Source organism: Ranitomeya imitator, chromosome 6 (assembly GCF_032444005.1).
Source record: "Ranitomeya imitator isolate aRanImi1 chromosome 6, aRanImi1.pri, whole genome shotgun sequence".
Classification (NCBI taxonomy): domain Eukaryota; kingdom Metazoa; phylum Chordata; class Amphibia; order Anura; family Dendrobatidae; genus Ranitomeya; species Ranitomeya imitator.
This window is the reverse complement of record NC_091287.1, coordinates 300561739-300584080: the sequence shown is the minus strand read 5'-3', so window position 1 is coordinate 300584080 and position 22342 is coordinate 300561739. Positions and strand designations below refer to the sequence as shown.

Below are 22342 nucleotides of genomic sequence, written 5' to 3'. Positions count from 1 at the left end.
TGTACACACAGATGGTAAAATGGACTGCACCATACTTTGATGCTTACATGTGAAGGAGGCCTAAGATGTATTGTGAGGTTCTGCAGCAGCTGAGGTGTATTGTGAGGTATATATGTAGATATATACATACATATATACTTACACTCTTGCACAGTATTCCTATGACAGGGGTGGTGCAGAGACATGTGATATTCTGTCACCACTGTGGATGTGCTGTGGAGTGTAGCAATTGTGCTGCTTTCCACAGATAAGGACACTGCTCTGTTATTTACAATCAGGGTCGGACTGGCCCACCGGAGAATCCTCCGAAGGGCCCAGGAACTGACACCTGCTGTCATACTGGCCAGCAGCTGCCTAGGGCCCCACTGCTCCAGGGGCCCCCAGCCAGTGGTGTGCCGCTAAGAGGGGAACACCCAGCAGCTATAGGGCCCATGAGTCAGGGGGGCCCGCCCGATGTCAGCTGAGCAGCAGCTGGAGACAGGAGCCTGTCCCCGCTGCTAAAGAGAAATGAATATTCACTCTTCCCCATGCCCCCATGGACGTGGAGAGGAGTGAGTATTCATTTCACATAGTGGGCAGTGTTAGCCGCAGGCTGTGGCTAACACTGCCCACATGTAAATCCGCAGCAGCTGCATTGGGGCCACGGACGTGGGCCCCTGCAGGGCGGCTAATCCCTGCAGCTTAGCTGCGAAGCAGCGCTGCAGGGATCCGATGCTGTCCTGCTTCCTGTCCACTACCTGGCGCTTTCTACGGTGCGGCGCTGCGAGCGAAGGAGTTATCTCTAACAAATAGGAATTTTAACGTGACCATTGCACTATACTATCGGCGCTACGATGCGCATCATATGGGGTTATATTTCAATTATATATAAGTATTACCACTTTATCATTTTTTCAGAGTGACACTATGTCATGTGATTCGGATTAACTCCGCCCCTTTATGATGCGGCGCTGTGGGCGAAGGATGTGTCCCTAATAAAGAGGAATAGTTACGTGATCATTGCGCTATACTATCGGCGCTATGATGCGCATTGTATGTAGAGATATTTCAATCCTATTTAGATGGATTAACAGTTTATTACTTTTCTCATGGTGTGGTGTACGCTCTATCACTACGGCAACGATTAGCACTTCCGGGTTTCTCCTTATTGGTTCCGGGTACCTTTTTAAACCAAGCACTTTTGATCCAGACATGCCCCCTGACGAAGGCTGTGCCGAAACGCGCGTCGGGACAACGTGGAAGGCTCTGGTGTGTCCCCTCATTAGGATTTGGGCGTTTGCATTCCATTCATCTGGTAAGAATACAATGGCGATACCCTATAATACATGAATACTGGGAACAATCTTCTTTGTGTTCTATACTATCCTTTATGGATAATTATCAAATACAGTGGTTTTGCTTTGCTCATCATTTATATGAATGGGGACTATAATTTGTTAGCACTAAAATAGAACATATTGAGCTATTATATATGAATAATTTGGTAGGTATTAACACCAGACCTCCCATGTCCCGTTTATGCTGACTCTATTGACATACATGTCCTGTAGGGACACTCACTGTTTCACCTGTTTTATTGTATATATTTAAATAAAGATTTGTTATACCTTTTTCAATATATCTGGCCTATTGTTCGTTGTTTTCTCGTGTGTTGTTACCTGGCGCTTTCTGTCTGATGTCATCATTCAGTGCGGCTGTTTCAGAGAGAAAGCTGCTGGCGCCGAAGATGCTGCTTCCTGGATGTGCTGCGGCTGCGGGGAACGTGCGGATAGGTGAGCGTTGCTGTGTCTCTGTTTGTCTGCCTGCTTGAGTGTATGTGGTGCGGTGCTGTGTGTGTGTGGTGCTGTGTGTGCATTGGAGATTGGCAATGATGTGGGTTATGGAGAGAGCAGTGATGGGAATACAATGTTGTTGGTGGTGGAAAGGATGATGGGGTGATGGGGAGGAGGCAATGATGGAGGTGATGGAATGGGCAATGATGGGGTGGTACGGGAGAAGGCAATGATGGTTGTGGTGGAAAGGACAATGATGGTGGTGTTGGGGGAGGCAATAATGGAGGTGGTGGAATGGGCAATGATGGGGTGGTGGGGGAGAAAGCAATGATGGGGGTGGTGGAAAGCACAATGATGGTAGTGGTGGAAAGGAAAATGGTGGTGAGTGAGGAGGCAATGATGGAGGTTGTGGAATGGGCAATGATAGGGGTTGTGGGTGAGAAGGCAATGATGGAAGTGGTGATGTGGACAATGATGGAGGTAGAGGGGGCTGCATTATACGCTATGAGGGGAGCTGCATTATATTTTGAGGGGGCTACATTATATTCTGTGGGGGGCTGCAATATTCTCTCAGGGGACTACATTATATTCTGGGGGACTACATCATACTATATGAGGGGGCTACATTATGACTTATGAGGGGACTACAGTATATTCTATGGGGGGCTACATTATACCTTATGAGGGGGTTGCATTATACCCTATGAGGGTGCTACATTATATTCTACTGGGGGGCTGCATTATACTGTATGAGGGAGGCTGCATTATATTGTGTGGGGTGCTGCATTATACCCTATGAGGGGACTGCACTATATTATATGAAGGACTGCATTATATTCTGTGGGGGGGGCTACATTATATTCCATGAGGGCGGCTGCATTATATTCCATGAGGGGGACTTCAATATATTCCATGAGGGGGGCTGCAATATATTGCATGAGGAGGGCTGCATTATATTCCATGAGGGGGGCTGTATTATATTCCATGAGGAGGGCAGAATTATATTCCATGAGGGGGGCTGCATTATATTCTATGAGGGGGGCCGCATTATATTCCATGAGGAGGGCTGCATTATATTCCATGAGGGGGGGCTGCATTATATTCCATGAGGAGGGCTGCATTATATTCTATGAGGGGGCTACATTATATTCTATGAGGGGGTTACCCCAACCCCTGCTACATATTTAAGACATGTACTACCTTATATTATACCCTGATATTAGTGCATTTTACCACACAATTGGTGGTCTTGTATCTATTTCTATGTAGCTACATAGTGGGCCCCAAGAATGATTTTCTCTGGTGGGCCCAAGATGCTCCAGTCCGACGCTGTTTCCAATACTGGAGTGATGATAGCACAGGGGCAGATCACTGACAGTCAATGAGTGTGCAGAGGGTGGAGCTGGACATGAGGCCGGGGCGGTGCCAGCGCTGGCTGGAAGAATACATAAAACAGCACAGGGAGCTGTCAAGTTTGGTAGAGGTGCAGGTAAACAAAGTGGGTGCAGGGAATTAAGTGAAATTCAGGAGGAACGAAAGATAGAAACAAAAAACAAAATGTACAGAGGTGTTGTATATCACTATACAGCACAGATTAGCTTGCAACAAAAAATTGGATTTCGGGGTCAGACAACCTCTTTAATTATTATCTAGACTTTGATGCCTGTCCCTGTACCATGAGTATATTATTACCAATTTGCTGCAACATTAATTTGCAAATGCGTTTCTTTCAAAACTAGTAACGAATATGCACCCATACTTGGAAGTCCATTGGTTTATACACACTATTTTTTTTTACATCAGAATAATAATTTTATATTTTCTGCTTCCTGTCAGTGGTTACATCTAGCAATAAATTTAAAAAAAAGTTATATGGATTTCTTTCAATTTTGAAGAAAAGCTGAAGAGTGTTTTGTTCCCCATCAAAACAATTCATAGAATATTTTCCAACTGAAAGAACCTGTTGTCACCCCATCTTAGTGCCATTTTGTCTTGTCATTAGCTAATGCTATCCAGCATAGATACTCTCAACATGAATAGAACAGAAAGATACAGTAGTTTTATATGAACATATCGCCCCCTACTGGACGCAGACAGAAAAAGCAACACAGTTATTATTTAGTGGTAGCTGGTTTTAGGTACATTTTAAAGAACATTTGTATATATGTGTGTATATATAATATATACACACAGTGCCCAGCATGAATGAGTACACTCCCTTAGAAAATATACATTTTAATTAATATCTTATATAATACAGGAACAATTTCCAACATTTTGACAAGCTGAGTTTCATAGAACATTGTTTAACTCATAATATGAAATGTACAGTAACTCCCTAATACCGACAGCACTCACGCTCCCTCATATTAGGACATTGCCACCACCATGTTACTGTCCTTAAAAATCATAGCGGTCATACCAAATATTAGCTGGAGTAGTTTTGATGTGGTGTGTATTCATTTTTGCGTCAACTCATTTGAGTAAAACAAAGATTTTGTAATAAAAGGTATATTATTAATCTTACTTTCATGTTATGGGTTAAAAATGTTCTATGAAACTTAGTCTTGTCAAAATTTAGGAAATTGTTCTTGTGTTCAAATTGATTACAATTTTTACATAATAGATTAATTAATATCATATCTTCTGTGCATCTATGATACTGCTCTGATCAGGGGCTTTGACATACTCCAAGCAAATAAGTTCCTATGGATACATGAGGTGTATGTGCCAGGCGCATTTTCAATGCATATACAAAATGTGTTTCACAAGTGTGATGTCTCCAATGCCTAAAGTGGGTTGTCCGGTCAAAACCGATAAGTCTGCCGTCACTCTCTGACTGCAGAGTTGTGGATCCCTCCATCGAACGAACTGTGCCCTACCTATGGGGATTCAATGGTTTCCGACCCGGGACCGGAGTGTATGGATGAGTTATACATACCCCCGGCCAGTGGGTGCGGTCTCGCTCTCTGTACAAGGGTGTTTACAAGTGTATGGAGCAAGGTCGCTCCTACTGGCCGGGGGTATGTATAACTCATGCATACCCTTCCTTCCCCGGATCTGAAACCGGCGAATCTCCGCAGTTCACAGTGTGTGCGCTGGGGGATCCACGAGTCTGCAGTCACACTCAGAGTCACTGCAGACTTATCGGTTTTGACCGCATAACCCCTTTAATACACTAAGATATTGGTATTGTGAATTTCAGAAAGGTGAAACTGGTGAATATGGTGACAACGGACCAGAAGGCAAGAAAGGTGAAGCAGGAATACAAGGATTACCAGGGCTTCGTGGTTTTCCGGGTGAAATGGGTCCTCAAGGACGATCTGGATTACCTGGTATTCCAGGAAAACCGGTAAGTAAAGCCAATTAGGGTACGTTCACACAAGGCGTTTTTTGCTGCTTTTTTTATGTTAATTTTCAGCTGCTTTTTACAATACCAGCAAAGCCTATGAGATTTCAGAAATCTCATACACACTTTGGCTTTTTGCGTGATCAGTATTTTGTGCTTTGCTGCGTTTTTTGGACATAGAGCATGTCACTTTTTTGCTGCGTTTTTTCACCCATTGACTTGAATGGGTGATGAAAAAAACGCAGGTATCATTATTTGCTGCGTTTTTGCTGCTGAAGATCCAAGGACATTAGCATGGACAAAAAGAAAAAAAAAAGCACCAAAAACGCACCTAAACCTGCGTTTTTGACGCAGCTTCTTTCCTGCCAAGATCAGGTTTTGCTGCAGAAAAAAAAGCAGCAAAAACGTCCTGCGTGAACTTACCCTAAAAAGCTAAGTATTTATTCTAAATTTAAAATTGCTAAAAGAAGGGTTAAAAATGATTCTTCCAAACCTACTAAAATTAGGATCTCTGGGTCAATAATCCCAGCATGATAACCAATAAATGCTAAAGGAAAACATATAACACAAAATTCATAAAGAAAGGGGTCTTATGCAAATGAATATTACATTTTATTATACATAAATAACAGACAAATGTTGGTAATCAGGTAGAAAAAATGGCAACAGCTAAAGGAAACCGGTGCAAAGAGATATTAAAAAGGATAAAGATAAAGCCGCATCGGCGCAACAACCGCACAAATGTAAAAAATTAAGCCAGTATAGACAGAATGCAAAAAGAAATTAAATTAATTAGCCAGTACGCAAATAGGCATAGTTAGTAAGCTAAGCAACAGATTCAGGCATAATAGCCTGATTTTACGCATAGATAAAGTGCTATAGGTGCATATGGTACTGGCTAAATGTCAAAATACCGGCATAAATGTCCTAGGGTAAGGAGTTTACCTAGATCTAAGAATAGTATCAAATAACTTTACCTTGAGACATATAGTAATCAAAGTGCGGGAGTGCAGGTGGGGCACGCAGGAGCCTCGACGCGCGTTTCACGGCCTTGGCATCATCTCTTTGCACCGGTTTCCTTTAGCTGTTGCCATTTTTCTTGCCTGATTACCAACATTTGTCTGTTATTTATGTATAATAAAATGTAATATTTATTTGCATTAGACCCCTTTCTTTATGGATTTTGCATTATATTTTTTCCTTTAGCATTTATTGGTTATCATGTTAGGACTATTGACCCAGAGATCCTAATTTTAGTAGGTTTGGATGTTTTGTCCTAGGGGTGTGTCTCACTTGGCTGTGCAGACAATTTTATAAGTTATATATTTAAAAATTATTCTTGTATATTACCTTTAGATATTTATAACCAATTGTATCCTATTTTGTAATTGGTACTTTGTTTTCCGGGGCAGTGTTACGCTAAGATACTCTAACATTTTTCAAGCAAATGAATATTGCTCCTGAATAAAGGGCTTGTCACCACATAAAGTGCTCTTATTTTAGTCCTGCTGATTCCCTCTGTATTCTGTTTTTTGTCTTTTTAAATCTGTCTTACGATTCCAGAGATATGGGCTTTATTTGTTAAAGGGGTATACTCAAGTTGTCTTTTGGGCAGCTAAGAGCTAGGCTTAGTCTCCTCACTTCCTGGTTTCTGGTAGGGTGGGCACTCCTCCTTGAGTGAAAGATCTGATGAATAGCTGAGTGCAGCATTCATAGAACTATAAGGGCTCCTTCTCACCTGCGAGAAATACATGCGCGACACGCATGTTAAAACCAAGCTCTGGCACCGACACTCCAGAGCGGAGCGTGCGGCTGCACAGCAATACATGGAGCTGCACGCTCCGCTCCGGAGTGCTGGCGCCACAGCTTTGTTTTAACCTGCGTGACTCGCACGTATTTCTCGCAAGTGAAAAGGAGTCCTAGAGTTCACCTTCACATTCAGCTATCATTTGTTTGTCCTGTAGTGCTATCACTTCAGTTACATATAGAGAAAACAGAAGATATGAATAAGTACAGAGCTCAGGAAAGAGAGAACCATGATTAGGGGAACTGGTCTGAATACTGCTGGTGGTGGGGGTTGGAGATTTTGCAACATTTATAACAACAGTGTTATGCTGTGCTATCAGGCAATACAGTGTGCAGTAATCAGCGCACATACAGTGATATGGCAATAACCCAAAAACAATAGAACAAGCTCTGAGACGTGGAATCTCTGCAGACTGCAATACCTGAACCTATCCTCACACAACTAAAAGCAGCAGTGGATTGCGCCTAACACTACCTATGCAACTCGGCACTGCCTGAGGAGCTGACTAGCCTGAAGATAGAAATACAAGCCTGACTTGCCTCAGAGAAATACCCCAAAGGAATAGGCAGCCCCCCACATATAATGACTGTTAGCAAGATGAAAAGACAAAACGTAGGAATGAAATAGATTCAGCAAAGTGAGGCCCGATATTCTAGACAGAGCGAGGATAGCAAAGAGAACTATGCAGTCTACAAAAAACCCTAAAGCAAAACCACGCAAAGGGAGGCAAAAAGACCCACCGTGCCGAACTAACGGCACGGCGGTGCACCCTTTGCGTCTCAGAGCTTCCAGCAAAAGAGAATAGCACAGCTGGACAGAAAAAACGGAAACAAAAACAAAGTAACACTTATCTAGCAGAGCAGCAGGCCACAGGAAAGATGCAGTAGCTCAGATCCAACACTGGAACATTGACAAGGAGCAAGGAAGACAGACTCAGGTGGAGTTAAATAGCAAGGCAGCCAACGAGCTCACCAAAACACCTGAGGGAGGAAGCCCAGAGGCTGCAATACCACTTGTGACCACAGGAGTGAATTCAGCCACAGAATTCACAACAGTACCCCCCCCTTGAGGAGGGGTCACCGAACCCTCACCAGAACCCCCAGGCCGACCAGGATGAGCCACATGAAAGGCACGAACAAGATCTGGGGCATGGACATCAGAGGCAAAAACCCAGGAATTATCCTCCTGAGCATAACCCTTCCACTTGACCAGATACTGGAGTTTCCGTCTAGAGACACGAGAATCCAAAATTTTCTCCACAATATACTCCAATTCCCCCTCCACCAAAACAGGGGCAGGAGGCTCCACAGATGGAACCATAGGTGCCACGTATCTTCTCAACAACGACCTATGGAATACATTATGTATGGAAAAGGAGTCTGGGAGGGTCAGACGAAAAGACACCGGATTGAGAATCTCAGAAATCCTATACGGACCAATAAAACGAGGTTTAAATTTAGGAGAGGAAACCTTCATAGGAATATGACGAGAAGATAACCAAACCAGATCCCCAACACGAAGTCGGGGACCCACACGGCGTCTACGATTAGCGAAAAGCTGAGCCTTCTCCTGGGACAAGGTCAAATTGTCCACTACCTGAGTCCAGATCTGCTGCAACCTGTCCACCACAGAATCCACACCAGGACAGTCCGAAGACTCAACCTGTCCTGAAGAGAAACGAGGATGGAACCCAGAATTGCAGAAAAATGGAGAGACCAAGGTAGCCGAGCTGGCCCGATTATTAAGGGCGAACTCAGCCAACGGCAAAAATGACACCCAATCATCCTGGTCAGCAGAAACAAAACATCTCAGATATGTTTCCAAGGTCTGATTGGTTCGTTCGGTCTGGCCATTAGTCTGAGGATGGAAGGCCGAGGAAAAAGATAGGTCAATGCCCATCCTACCACAAAAGGCTCGCCAGAACCTCGAGACAAACTGGGAACCTCTGTCAGAAACAATATTCTCAGGAATGCCATGCAAACGAACCACATGCTGGAAGAACAAAGGCACCAAATCAGAGGAGGAAGGCAATTTAACCAAGGGCACCAGATGGACCATTTTAGAAAAGCGATCACAGACCACCCAAATGACCGACATCTTTTGAGAAACGGGAAGGTCAGAAATGAAATCCATCGAAATATGTGTCCAAGGCCTCTTCGGGACCGGCAAGGGCAAAAGCAACCCACTGGCACGTGAACAGCAGGGCTTAGCCCTAGCACAAATCCCACAGGATTGCACAAAAGCACGCACATCCCGTGACAGAGATGGCCACCAGAAGGATCTAGCCACTAACTCTCTGGTACCAAAGATTCCTGGATGACCAGCCAGCACCGAACAATGAAGTTCAGAGATAACTTTACTAGTCCACCTATCAGGGACGAACAGTTTCTCGGCCGGACAACGATCAGGTTTATTAGCCTGAAATTTCTGCAACACTCTCCGCAAATCAGGAGAGATGGCAGACACAATGACTCCTTCCTTGAGGATACTCGCCGGCTCAGATAACCCCGGAGAGTCGGGCACAAAACTCCTAGACAGAGCATCCGCCTTCACATTTTTAGAGCCCGGAAGGTACGAAATCACAAAATCAAAACGAGCAAAAAATAACGACCAACGGGCCTGTCTAGGATTCAAGCGCTTGGCAGACTCGAGATAAGTAAGATTCTTATGATCAGTCAATACCACCACGCGATGCTTAGCTCCCTCAAGCCAATGACACCACTCCTCGAATGCCCACTTCATGGCCAGCAACTCTCGGTTGCCCACATCATAATTACGCTCAGCAGCAGAAAATTTCCTGGAAAAGAAAGCACATGGTTTCAACACTGAGCAACCAGAACCTCTCTGTGACAAAACCGCCCCTGCTCCAATCTCAGAAGCATCAACCTCGACCTGGAACGGAAGAGAAACATCTGGTTGACACAACACAGGGGCACAGCAAAAACGACGCTTCAACTCCTGAAAAGCTTCCACGGCAGCAGAAGACCAATTAACCAAATCAGCACCCTTCTTGGTCAAATCGGTCAATGGTCTGGCAATGCTAGAAAAATTACAGATGAAGCGACGATAAAAATTAGCAAAGCCCAGGAATTTCTGCAGACTTTTCAGAGATGTCGGCTGAGTCCAATCCTGGATGGCCTGGACCTTAACCGGATCCATCTCGATAGTAGAAGGGGAAAAGATGAAACCCAAAAATGAAACTTTCTGCACACCGAAGAGACACTTTGATCCCTTCACGAACAAGGAATTAGCACGCAGTACCTGGAAAACCATTCTGACTTGCTTCACATGAGACTCCCAATCATCAGAGAAGATCAAAATGTCATCCAAGTAAACAATCAGAAATTTATCCAGATACTCACGGAAAATGTCATGCATAAAAGACTGAAAAACAGATGGAGCATTGGCAAGTCCGAACGGCATCACCAGATACTCAAAATGACCCTCGGGCGTATTAAATGCCGTTTTCCATTCATCTCCCTGCCTGATTCTCACCAGATTATACGCACCACGAAGATCAATCTTAGTAAACCAACTAGCCCCCTTAATCCGAGCAAATAAGTCAGATATCAATGGCAAGGGATACTGAAACTTAACAGTGATCTTATTAAGAAGGCGGTAATCAATACATGGTCTTAGCGAACCATCCTTTTTGGCTACAAAAAAGAACCCTGCTCCCAATGGTGATGACGATGGGCGAATATGTCCCTTCCAGGGATTCTTTCACATAACTGCGCATAGCGGTGTGTTCAGGCACAGACAAATTAAATAATCGACCTTTAGGGAACTTACTACCAGGAATCAAATTGATAGCACAATCACAATTCCTATGCGGAGGTAGAGCATCGGACTTGGGCTCTTCAAATACATCCTGAAAGTCAGACAAGAACTCTGGGACCTCAGAAGGGGTGGATGACAAAATCGACAAAAATGGAACATCACCATGTACCCCCTGACAACCCCAGCTGGATACCGACATAGAGTTCCAATCTAATACTGGATTATGGGTTTGTAGCCATGGCAACCCCAACACGACCACATCATGCAGATTATGCAGTACCAGAAAGCGAATAACTTCCTGATGTGCAGGAGCCATGCACATGGTCAGCTGGGCCCAGTACTGAGGCTTATTCTTGGCCAAAGGTGTAGCATCAATTCCTCTCAACGGAATAGGACACCGCAAAGGCTCCAAGAAAAATCCACAACGTTTAGCATAATCCAAATCCATCAGATTCAGGGCAGCGCCTGAATCCACAAACGCCATGACAGAATACGATGACAAAGAGCATATCAAGGTAATGGACAGAAGGAATTTGGACTGTACAGTACCAATGACGGCAGAGCTATCGAACCGCCTAGTGCGCTTAGGACAATTAGAAATAGCATGAGTGGAATCACCACAGTAGAAACACAGCCTGTTCAGACGTCTGTGTTCTTGCCGTTCAACTTTAGTCATAGTCCTGTCGCACTGCATAGGCTCAGGTTTACTCTCAGACAATACCGCCAGATGGTGCACAGATTTACGCTCGCGCAAGCGACGACCGATCTGAATGGCCAAGGACATAGACTCATTCAAACCAGCAGGCATAGGAAATCCCACCATGACATCCTTAAGAGCTTCAGAGAGACCCTTTCTGAACCAAGCCGCCAGTGCAGATTCATTCCACAGAGTGAGTACTGACCACTTCCTAAATTTCTGACAATATACTTCTACATCATCCTGACCCTGGCATAAAGCCAGCAAATTTTTCTCAGCCTGATCCACTGAATTAGGCTCATCGTAAAGCAATCCAAGCGCCTGGAAAAACGCATCAACATTACTCAATGCAGGGTCTCCTGGCGCAAGAGAAAACGCCCAGTCCTGTGGGTCGCCGCGCAAAAAAGAAATAATAATCAAAACCTGTTGAATAGGATTACCAGAAGAATGAGGTTTCAAGGCCAGAAATAGCTTACAATTATTTTTGAAGCTCAGGAACTTAGTTCTGTCACCAAAAAACAAATCAGGAATAGGAATTCTTGGTTCTAGCATAGATTTCTGATCAATTGTATCTTGAATCTTTTGTACATTTATAACGAGATTATCCATTGAGGAGCACAGAGCCTGAATATCCATGTCCACAGCTGTGTCCTGAAGCACTCTAATGTCTAGGGGAAAAAAAAAAACAAAAAAAACAAAAAAAAAAACAAAACTGAAGACAGAGCTGAGGGAAAAAAAAAAATGATGTCAGGACTTCTTTTTTCCCTCTATTGAGAATCATTGGTATCGCTCCTTGTACTGTTATGCTGTGCTATCAGGCAATACAGTGTGCAGTAATCAGCGCACATACAGTGATATGGCAATAACCCAAAAACAATAGAACAAGCTCTGAGACGTGGAATCTCTGCAGACTGCAATACCTGAACCTATCCTCACACAACTAAAAGCAGCAGTGGATTGCGCCTAACACTACCTATGCAACTCGGCACTGCCTGACTAGCCTGAAGATAGAAATACAAGCCTGACTTGCCTCAGAGAAATACCCCAAAGGAATAGGCAGCCCCCCACATATAATGACTGTTAGCAAGATGAAAAGACAAAACGTAGGAATGAAATAGATTCAGCAAAGTGAGGCCCGATATTCTAGACAGAGCGAGGATAGCAAAGAGAACTATGCAGTCTACAAAAAACCCTAAAGCAAAACCACGCAAAGGGAGGCAAAAAGACCCACCGTGCCGAACTAACGGCACGGCGGTGCACCCTTTGCGTCTCAGAGCTTCCAGCAAAAGAGAATAGCACAGCTGGACAGAAAAAACGGAAACAAAAACAAAGTAACACTTATCTAGCAGAGCAGCAGGCCACAGGAAAGATGCAGTAGCTCAGATCCAACACGGGAACATTGACAAGGAGCAAGGAAGACAGACTCAGGTGGAGTTAAATAGCAAGGCAGCCAACGAGCTCACCAAAACACCTGAGGGAGGAAGCCCAGAGGCTGCAATACCACTTGTGACCACAGGAGTGAATTCAGCCACAGAATTCACAACACAACAGCTTGTCAGGAGCCAAAAAGAAAGGGAGTCAAGAGGGCAGATAACTATTATATAGAAATCAATGGCTGGAAAGAGGTGGCAGGTATGTTAGGAGCTAACCCCTCATCTGGAAAGTGTTGCTACTGTGCACTCTCTTCAGGGACTGGGCAGGCCCTAGTTGCTGAGTGCCATGGAAACCAGATGTACACTATAAAAAAGAAAAAAGTAGCAGTTCTGCTCACCTGCTTAGTGGCTGATTAAAAAAAGCTCAAAGCAGAAAGTTCTGCTCACTCCATCCATAAAAATGGCTTATAATTCCAATAAAGAAAAAAATAATCGAGAACAGTTCACACAGCAGTACTCCATGAGGCTCAGAGGGAAAACATAAAAATATAACACAACAGATTTCTGACCTTTATGGTCCTTAATCACTGCCTAAATGTACACCTAAGACTTATACAAACAAAGAATTTGAGAGCATGTTAGAGAAACTTCTGACCCCAATGTATCAAATCTGTATAATATGTCCAGGTACTTTTTGCAGACACATGCAAGAGATTTAACTCCCTTTTCCTTCTGTGCCATTGAGAGGGTCAACAGGACCTGGAAAGGAGGGGGAGGGGGGGGGGGTACTGGAGGAGAGATCTCCTCAACAGAGAGATGTTTTGGATTCTAGTTTTGAATGCCTCATCCCCATGGGATCTTGGGTGACCATTCAGTCAGCGATTAAGGATCACAAAGGTCAGAAACCCGTTGCCTTATCTTTTTATGGTTTCCCTCTATGCTTCAGGGAGTACTACTGTGTGAGCTGTTCTTGATTTTATCATAATTGGAATAAAAGCCTTTTTTTATGGATGAAGGGAGCATTGGTCTTTTCCTAGACTTTATGCTATGAAAAATAAAAGGTCTCACAGCAGGAAAATGACAGCAGAAAGAACAGAAGAACAACAGAAATAAAACACTCACAGTACATTAAAAGGGTGTTCCCATCTTCAAGATATTATCCCAATATGTAGTAGGTATAATAATAGTAATTATTAGCAAATACCTCCAATTACAAATGTAGCATAGTTTTCCCTTCTCCCATGACAGCACATGACATTCCCTCTCTCCCATGAGAGAGGGATCCACCCAGCTAGGATAGGAAACCTACTGAAATAAAAGGTCGGGACCTCTTCCCTGCTTCAGTTGGTTTCCTGTCCTGGATGGGAACCCTCTTGCTGACACCTGGCGGTGCAGGCATTACAGAACCTTAGGTATCCATGGTTATGACCACTAACAACTGTCACTATATCAATGGTCGTAACCATGGATACCTAAGGTCCTGCAATGCATGCACATGAGGAAAGAGACATAGCAACTCAGGAAGACTATACTACATTTCTAATTGGAGGTATTTGCTAATATTATTATTACACCTACTACATATTGTGTTGGGATCTTGGAGATGGGAATACCCCTTTAACTGGATATTTCTGACCTGGTAACAGGTACTTTTTAAAAAGTCAATGCAGATCAGCTCTTATTCAATTGAGAAGAAGCTGAGCTGCAGTCCTCAGCAAGCTACTTCTATTTCTTTACCCATCACGCACTGATGTTAGGGGTTTAAAAACAACTGATTATGATGAAACTTAGACTTATTGGCCAAACTATCATGATCCTTTTTTTTTCAAAATGCTAAGCCATTATGGCATCTACTTCTGAGGGTTCCTGTTACCATTCTTTATGGTATTTTTTATGTCAAGATCAACGCAGTCTACAGCTCTGTTAGTAAGAACAAGTACCACTGATGCATATCATACAAAAAATAATGGGGTATAACTTGGACAACATAGGAATACCAAGGACACTCCAATACTATCGATCCTACAACAAACCACGGAGTAAAAAGTCCCAAAACTTGTACTAAAAGAGGTAACAGTAAATTTTATTGACAATAAATTAAAGAAGAGAGAACATACAGATTTACATAACAAGATCCAGACAGAGTTAGTGTACAGAGGACACAGACCACTGTAATTGCAACATGGGCTCAATGAGCAGATCACTAAAAAATGCATATACCATAGCAAACCTCAAAAAAGTGCCTAGTGCATAGTAAAGTGCCAGAGTATATAGTGTCAGTCCCTCCAGATAGATCAATCTATGGCCCATACCATATCCATGGCCAGAAGGGAGAAAAGTAATACGGATATGCTCATCTTACCCATTAGTATATGCTAGTGTGCGTCCAGCAGCCCCGACGCGCATTTCGCTTTGGGCTTCCTCGGGGGGCTGTGTGAACCATGCTTTATGGTATTTTTTATGTCAAAATCAACACAGTCTACAGTTCTGTTAGTGAAGTAATGGGATTGAATGTCGTAACCTTAAACCTTGTCTTTCTTTGCCATAGGGAAAATCGATGACTGATGATCAGGTCATTAAATTGTGCAGTAATTTATTGCGCGGTAAGTCCAGATTTTAGACTTTGTAAACTCATTACAGGTCACATCACTCCTGTTAAAGTCAGAATGGAATATACAATAATCACAGCTATGTGTAATTCTCATACAGTTAGATTCTTCCTCCACCTGTATTTTGTGCAACCGCACAGCTACAAAAACGATCAACAATGGCTATAAACATGGTTAAAACAAGGGCTATATTTTATTATTCGCTAATGCTTGCCTTATGAAAAATGAATGGTACCAATACTAAAAAACACAGAATATGTCTCGTGTTTGCAACACAGGCGTAGAACAGCTGAACTAGGGAATGTGCGCACAATGTCTTTTTCAGATGGATTGTATATTATATGTAGAAGTGACACCTAGTGAACTTTTGCTGTGAGACAAGTGTCGAAGCCAAAGTCACCGTGTAGTCCCAGCCTACAAGGACATTGCGCTTGAAGTATCACCACAGGTCCTTCAATCTTCACGAGTTTATTTTCTATGCAGACTGCTTTTTTTCCGTTTATGTATTTTTTTCATGAGCTATACACTCACTTTGTAGAACAGCTACCCTCGCTGATTCATAATATTAGTCCAAGATGCCAACCTTGTGAGGGAAAGGCAGGAATGCCAGGGATGCCAGGTCTCCAAGGAAAAGCTGGTGATAGAGGACCACCTGGGTACCCAGGCAGAGGAGGAAGAGCTGGCTATCCAGGAATTCAAGGAGTACCAGGACCTCAAGGAAATAAAGGTGACAGTATAATAGATTTAGTCTAAGTTGTCTACCAGCATTATTTAATTTTTATATTATTTTCTGAACAACACTGAAGATATGGTACAATGTAGTCAGTGAACAGCTTGTATAACAGTACACATTTGTGTGCCCTCTAAATAACTCAACACCCAGCTATTAATGTCTAAACTGATGGCAACAAAAGTGAGTACACCCCATAAGTGAAAATGGCCAAATTATGCCCAAAGTGTCAATGTTTGTGTGGCCACCATTATGTAAAAGCACTGCCATAACTCTCTTGGGCATGGAGCTAACTAGAGCTTAACAGGTTGCCACTGGAATCGTCTTCCACTGGTGGATATTGGAGACCTTGTGCTCGCCCACCTTCCATTTGAAGGCGACCACAGATGCCCAATTGGGTTTAGGCCTGGATACATGCTTGGCCAGTTCAGAACCTTTACCCTCAGTTTCTTTAGCAAGGCAGTGGTCATCTTGGAGGTGTGTTTGGGGTCGTTACCATGTCGGAATACTGTCTAGTGGCCCAGTTTATGAAGGGGGGATTATGCTCTGCTTCAGCATGTCACAGTACATGTTGGCATTCCTGGTTCCCTCAATGAACTGTAGCTCCCCACAGCACTCATGCAGCCCCAAACCATGACACTCCCACCACCATGCTTGACTGTAGGCAAGACATACTTGTCTTTGTACTCCTCACCTGGTTGCCGCCATACACTCATGACACCTGAATTAAATAAGTTTATCTTGGTCTCTTCAGACGACAAGACATGGTTCCAGGAATTCATGTTCTTAGTCTGCTTGTCTTCAGAAAACTGCGGGCTTTCATGTGCATTATCTTTAGAAGAAGCTTCCTTCTGGGACGACAACCATGCAGACCAATTTGATGCAGTGTGCGGTGTATGGTCTGAGCACTGACAGGCTAACCCCTCACCCCTTTAGCACTGCAGAAATGCTGGCAGCACTCAAACATTTATTTGGAAAAGACATCCTCTGGATATGACGCTGAGCACGTACACTTAACTTCTTTGGTCGACCATGGCGAGCCAGTTCTGAGTGGAGCTTGTTTTGTTAAACTGCTTCATGGTCTTGGCCATCATGTTGCAGTTTAGTGTCAGAGTGTTGGCAATCTTCTCACAGCCTAGACCATCTTTATTGTATTGCAATAATTCTTTTTTTTACAGATCCTCAAAGATCTTTGCCATGAGGTGCCATTTTGAACTTCCAGTGACCAGTATGAGAGAGTGTACGAGCGATAACACCAAATTTAACACAACTGCTCCGGATTTACAGCTGAAACCTTGTAACACTAATGAATCACTTGGCATCAGGGAGAGAAATTGGCCAACTGGGCATTAATGACTGTGTGTCGAGTTATGAGTTATTTAGAGAGCACACAAATTTACGCTGATATACAAGCTGTACACTGACTACCCTATATTGTAAAAAAGTGTCAAATCTTCTGTGTTGTCTCATGAAAAGATATAAAATATTTACAAAAATGTGAGGGGTGTACTCACTTGTTTGAGATACTGTTTTCACTTACATTTTTACAGTGGGGCAAAAAAGTATTTAGTCAGTCAGCAATAGTGCAAGTTCCACCACTTAAAAAGATGAGAGGCGTCTGTAATTTACATCATAGGTAGACCTCAACTATGGGAGACAAACTGAGAAAAAAAAATCCAGAAAATCACATTGTCTGTTTTTTTAACATTTTATTTGCATATTATGGTGGAAAATAAGTATTTGGTCAGAAACAAAATATCATCTCAATACTTTGTAATATATCCTTTGTTGGCAATGACAGAGGTCAAACGTTTTCTGTAAGTCTTCACAAGGTTGCCACACACTGTTGTTGGTATGTTGGTCCATTCCTCCATGCAGATCTCCTCTAGAGCAGTGATGTTTTTGGCTTTTCGCTTGGCAACACGGATTTTCAACTCCCTCCAAAGGTTTTCTATAGGGTTGAGATCTGGAGACTGGCTAGGCCACTCCAGGACCTTGAAATGCTTCTTACGAAGCCACTCCTTCGTTGCCCTGGCGGTGTGCTTTGGATCATTGTCATGTTGAAAGACCCAGCCACATTTCATCTTCAATGCCCTTGCTGATGGAAGGAGGTTTGCACTCAAAATCTCACGATACATGGCCCCATTCATTCTTTCATGTACCCGGATCAGTCGTCCTGGCCCCTTTGCAGAGAAACAGCCCCAAAGCATGATGTTTCCACCACCATGCTTTACAGTAGGTATGGTGTTTGATGGATGCAACTCAGTATTCTTTTTCATCTAAACACGACAAGTTGTGTTTCTACCAAACAGTTCCAGTTTGGTTTCATCAGACCATAGGACATTCTCCCAAAACTCCTCTGGATCATCCAAATGCTCTCTAGCAAACTTCAGACGGGCCCGGACATGTACAGGCTTAAGCAGTGGGACACGTCTGGCACTGCAGGATCTGAGTCCATGGTGGCGTAGTGTGTTACTTACGGTAGGCCTTGTTACATTGGTCCCAGCTCTCTGCAGTTCATTCACTAGGTCCCCCCGCGAGGTTCTGGGATTTTTGCTCACCGTTCTTGTGATCATTCTGACCCCACGGGGTGGGATTTTGCGTGGAGCCCCAGATCGAGGGAGATTATCAGTGGTCTTGTATGTCTTCCATTTTCTAATTATTGCTCCCACTGTTGATTTCTTCACTCCAAGCTGGTTGGCTATTGCAGATTCAGTCTTCCCAGCCTGGTGCAGGGCTACAATTTTGTTTCTGGTGTCCTTTGACAGCTCTTTGGTCTTCACCATAGTGGAGTTTGGAGTCAGACTGTTTGAGGGTGTGCACAGGTGTCTTTTTATACTGATAACAAGTTTAAACAGGTGCCATTACTACAGGTAATGAGTGGAGGAAAGAGGAGACTCTTAAAGAAGAAGTTACAGGTCTGTGAGAGCCAGAAATCTTGATTGTTTGTTTCTGACCAAATACTTATTTTCCACCATAATATGCAAATAAAATGTTAAAAAAACAGACAATGTGATTTTCTGGATTTTTTTTTCTCAGTTTGTCTCCCATAGTTGAGGTCTACCTATGATGTAAATTACAGACGCCTCTCATCTTTTTAAGTGGTGGAACTTGCACTATTGCTGACTGACTAAATACTTTTTTGCCCCACTGTATTTGATAGGTGTCTAGTTTATTATGTCTTGAAAATGTATATATCTGCTCATTGCAGGCGATAAGGGATCAAGGGGAGATAAAGGTTCTAGAGGAGAACGTGGCATAGGAGAGCAAGGCCCACGAGGAGCTCCAGGTAAAATGTGAATAACACATGCTCCAATGTACTTGTATAAAATCACAGTAATGTAAAAGGAAATGTACGACTAATTTCAACAAAAATATGTTTTATAGTTATTACCAGTTATTGATGGCAAACTTGAACTGGAAGGGGAGAGAAGGGTATCACCACCTACAGCCGTGTCTCTTTTATTAAATTACAAATCTTCATTTTTTCCTGAAAGGCCTAGAATAAGACATGTCATAACAATAAGTTAGGTGGGGGTTTAATCTGCTTGTCAAGAATATTGGGTTCTAAACTTAAAAGGAGTTGTTTTCTGTCTAATAACTTTTGATTATACGTATTGGGAGGTAAAAAAAAAAGGAACTATTACTTATTTTCGCCTGGTCCAGCGCGTGCTCTTTGCTGATGCCCTGTGTGTTGACAGTGCTGCAGCTAGTCACATAGTTCACTGACTGGCTGCAGCCCTGTCAATATGACGTCAGAACTGCAAACAACAGACTTCTAGACCTGGGATAAGTAATAGTTTGTTTCTATAACCATTGCAGCTTGTACCCAATTCTCTAGCTCTTTATTTTCTATTCTGTCTTCTGGATGGGTGATATAAGTAAAAAGAGCATTGTTGAGGATACAAGTTGGTTTAGTAATCAGGGTAAAACATTTTTTTTTGTAAACTAAATAAAGAACATGATCAGATAGTGTGAATTTCTATGAAAATATATTCAAAGATTAAAAGTATGTAAATTGTGTTGGCACATGGCAGGGTTACCTGGAATTAATGGAAGCAACGGAGAAGGACTGGTTGGGTCTCCAGGAAATCCTGGAAAAAATGGAGTACCTGGAACTCCAGGAAAGCGTGGTTATCCTGGAACAGCTGGAGTTTGTGACATGTCTGTATGTCTTTCTGCTTATGGTGTTAGAGAAGACCCTTTCAGAAAAGGACCAAATTTCTGAATCCATTAAAGACTGATCCATTTGAAGACTTCATCCTGCTTATTATCTCAGGAAATGGAACTATTTGGCATGTTACAATGTACAGCAAAGGATTTGTACAGGACACATGATACACCTCTTGCACTGATGTCTTGCATTTTGTTTCTAAATGGACAACTGTCATCAAAAATACTTTTACTTTCCAGTGTAAGACAGACTGCAGTATTGCAATACCCTTACTAAAGCACTTATCTTATCATTTCCGTTATCATTTAAGAATGTCTGACATGATTTGGATACATTTGATTAGAACTGCGAAAGTTATGTCTGTTACTTTGGATGAGTTACATAATTTACAGTATAATGTTTGGTTTCTTCAAAATGTGATCTGCTATAGTATATTAATAGGGTGTTCTCAAGTTCTTAAATGACAATAGTTAGGACACTATGAAAATAAACAAACTTGCAATTCACTTGCTTTTTCTACATACTGTTATTCTCCTGCTATAAGAGCTTTTATCTTTTATAGTTTACAGTTGTTTTCCATGGAGTCTGGCTAAAAGTGTCTGGCTAAGAGTGCACAGTAGATACATTCCAGAAGAGGGGTTAACTCTTAACATCCTAGTCAGCTCTCTCCAACCCACTGATTTCAATAGGAGTTATTTGCTCACCTCCATCTCCTTCCCTCTCATTTTGTTAAGAGATACAGTTATAAATAACCAGTCCCACAGCTTACACAGCAGGTCTCCTGATCATGGCTCTTTTCTCCTTGTCCGGAGCAGTCCACCGATCAGAAAAAAATTGCAAAACCCCCTTGAGATCTGGCAAATTCTTTGAGAAAGTTTCCGTGACAGAAATTTTGTTCTATACATCTGACTGGGCTGATCTTCCATGTGCAGAAAATTACAGTTCCTTGTACGGAACTTCATAGGAATTTCTGCAACAAGTCTGTCACATGTGAACATATCATATAACAGAAGATGCCTCAGGAGTAGCATAAGATAAGCACATATACCGTGTATAAATTCTGTAAAATGGCGGTGTGAGTTAAAGAGAACTCACCTGAGAGCAGCATAATGTAGGCAAAGAGAAGCTGAATCCAACGTTGTATCACTTAGATTACTGAGTGCAGCTGTTCTGACACAATTGGAGCTTTAAGATTTAGAATGAAGCAGAGCTTAGAAATCAAACCCCGCCCACACCAGGCTCTGTATATACAATGTCTATAGACAGTGAGCTGCTTATCACAGGAGGGGTTGCAGGACTAGTGTAGTCCAGCAATGTTAATCTCTTAGTGATAAATCCTTCACCATTAGTAAACAACCGCAGGCACTTTGACAAGTGACACTTCCCTGAAATCTTTGCTCCAGCCTCTAGCTCCTGCTGTCTTCAGATTACATAGCAAAAACCTGCTGACAGATTAAATTTAAACCTACACTTTAAAATAATGAATGAAATGTATTTATTAAAATGAATCTTAACATATCAGTATTACAATATTTCTTTTAGATTTTACTTTGTTATCAAAGTCATAATTTCAACCAAATGATGAATGTGACCCTTCTCATACGCTATAAACTGTTCTTATATTGTGTCTGTCTCAATAAAACATGTCTCACTTTTCTTGTGTGTTTGATTAAAGCCTTGCATTATTTTTTTTTAACTTTAAATGCCTTGCACTGATGAACAGCTGGGGTGGGACTCAGACCTTCTTTGGGCCGCTATGCAGCTGAAGTGGCTGCATAGACAGTATATCTGCTCCTGCCACAGACCATCCTCTTGTCTCAAGTGCTATGCGTGGAAATGATGATGATGATGGATATAAGAGAATGTTAGATTTTCTGCAAAATAGCAAGTGTTAGAATGTCCTCATCGAGCATTTCTAAGACAGAAAACAAAAAGGGTTCAGAATGCAGTTATGTGGCATATTTTATTGGCTAATTGAGCAGATGGAAGATTTGCAAGATCAATATGGTATCAGCTCCCATCCCCAACACTGATAAACTGTTTGAAGGGAA

General features: G+C 42.6%; 1 protein-coding gene across 1 annotated transcript in view; it reads left to right on the top strand.

Moving 5' to 3' along the window:
- The window catches only part of LOC138643369 (collagen alpha-1(XXI) chain-like), a 130792-nt gene extending 108845 nt beyond the window's left edge, over nt 1-21947 (top strand). Inside the window, exons 25-29 of the mRNA XM_069732290.1 lie at nt 4978-5124; nt 15327-15381; nt 15926-16114; nt 19329-19406; nt 20155-21947. Coding sequence (XP_069588391.1) covers nt 4978-5124; nt 15327-15381; nt 15926-16114; nt 19329-19406; nt 20155-20345 — 660 coding nt within the window. The 3' untranslated portion in view covers nt 20346-21947. The remainder of the gene's footprint in view (nt 1-4977; nt 5125-15326; nt 15382-15925; nt 16115-19328; nt 19407-20154) is intronic.
- Nucleotides 21948-22342: the final 395 nt, after the last annotated feature.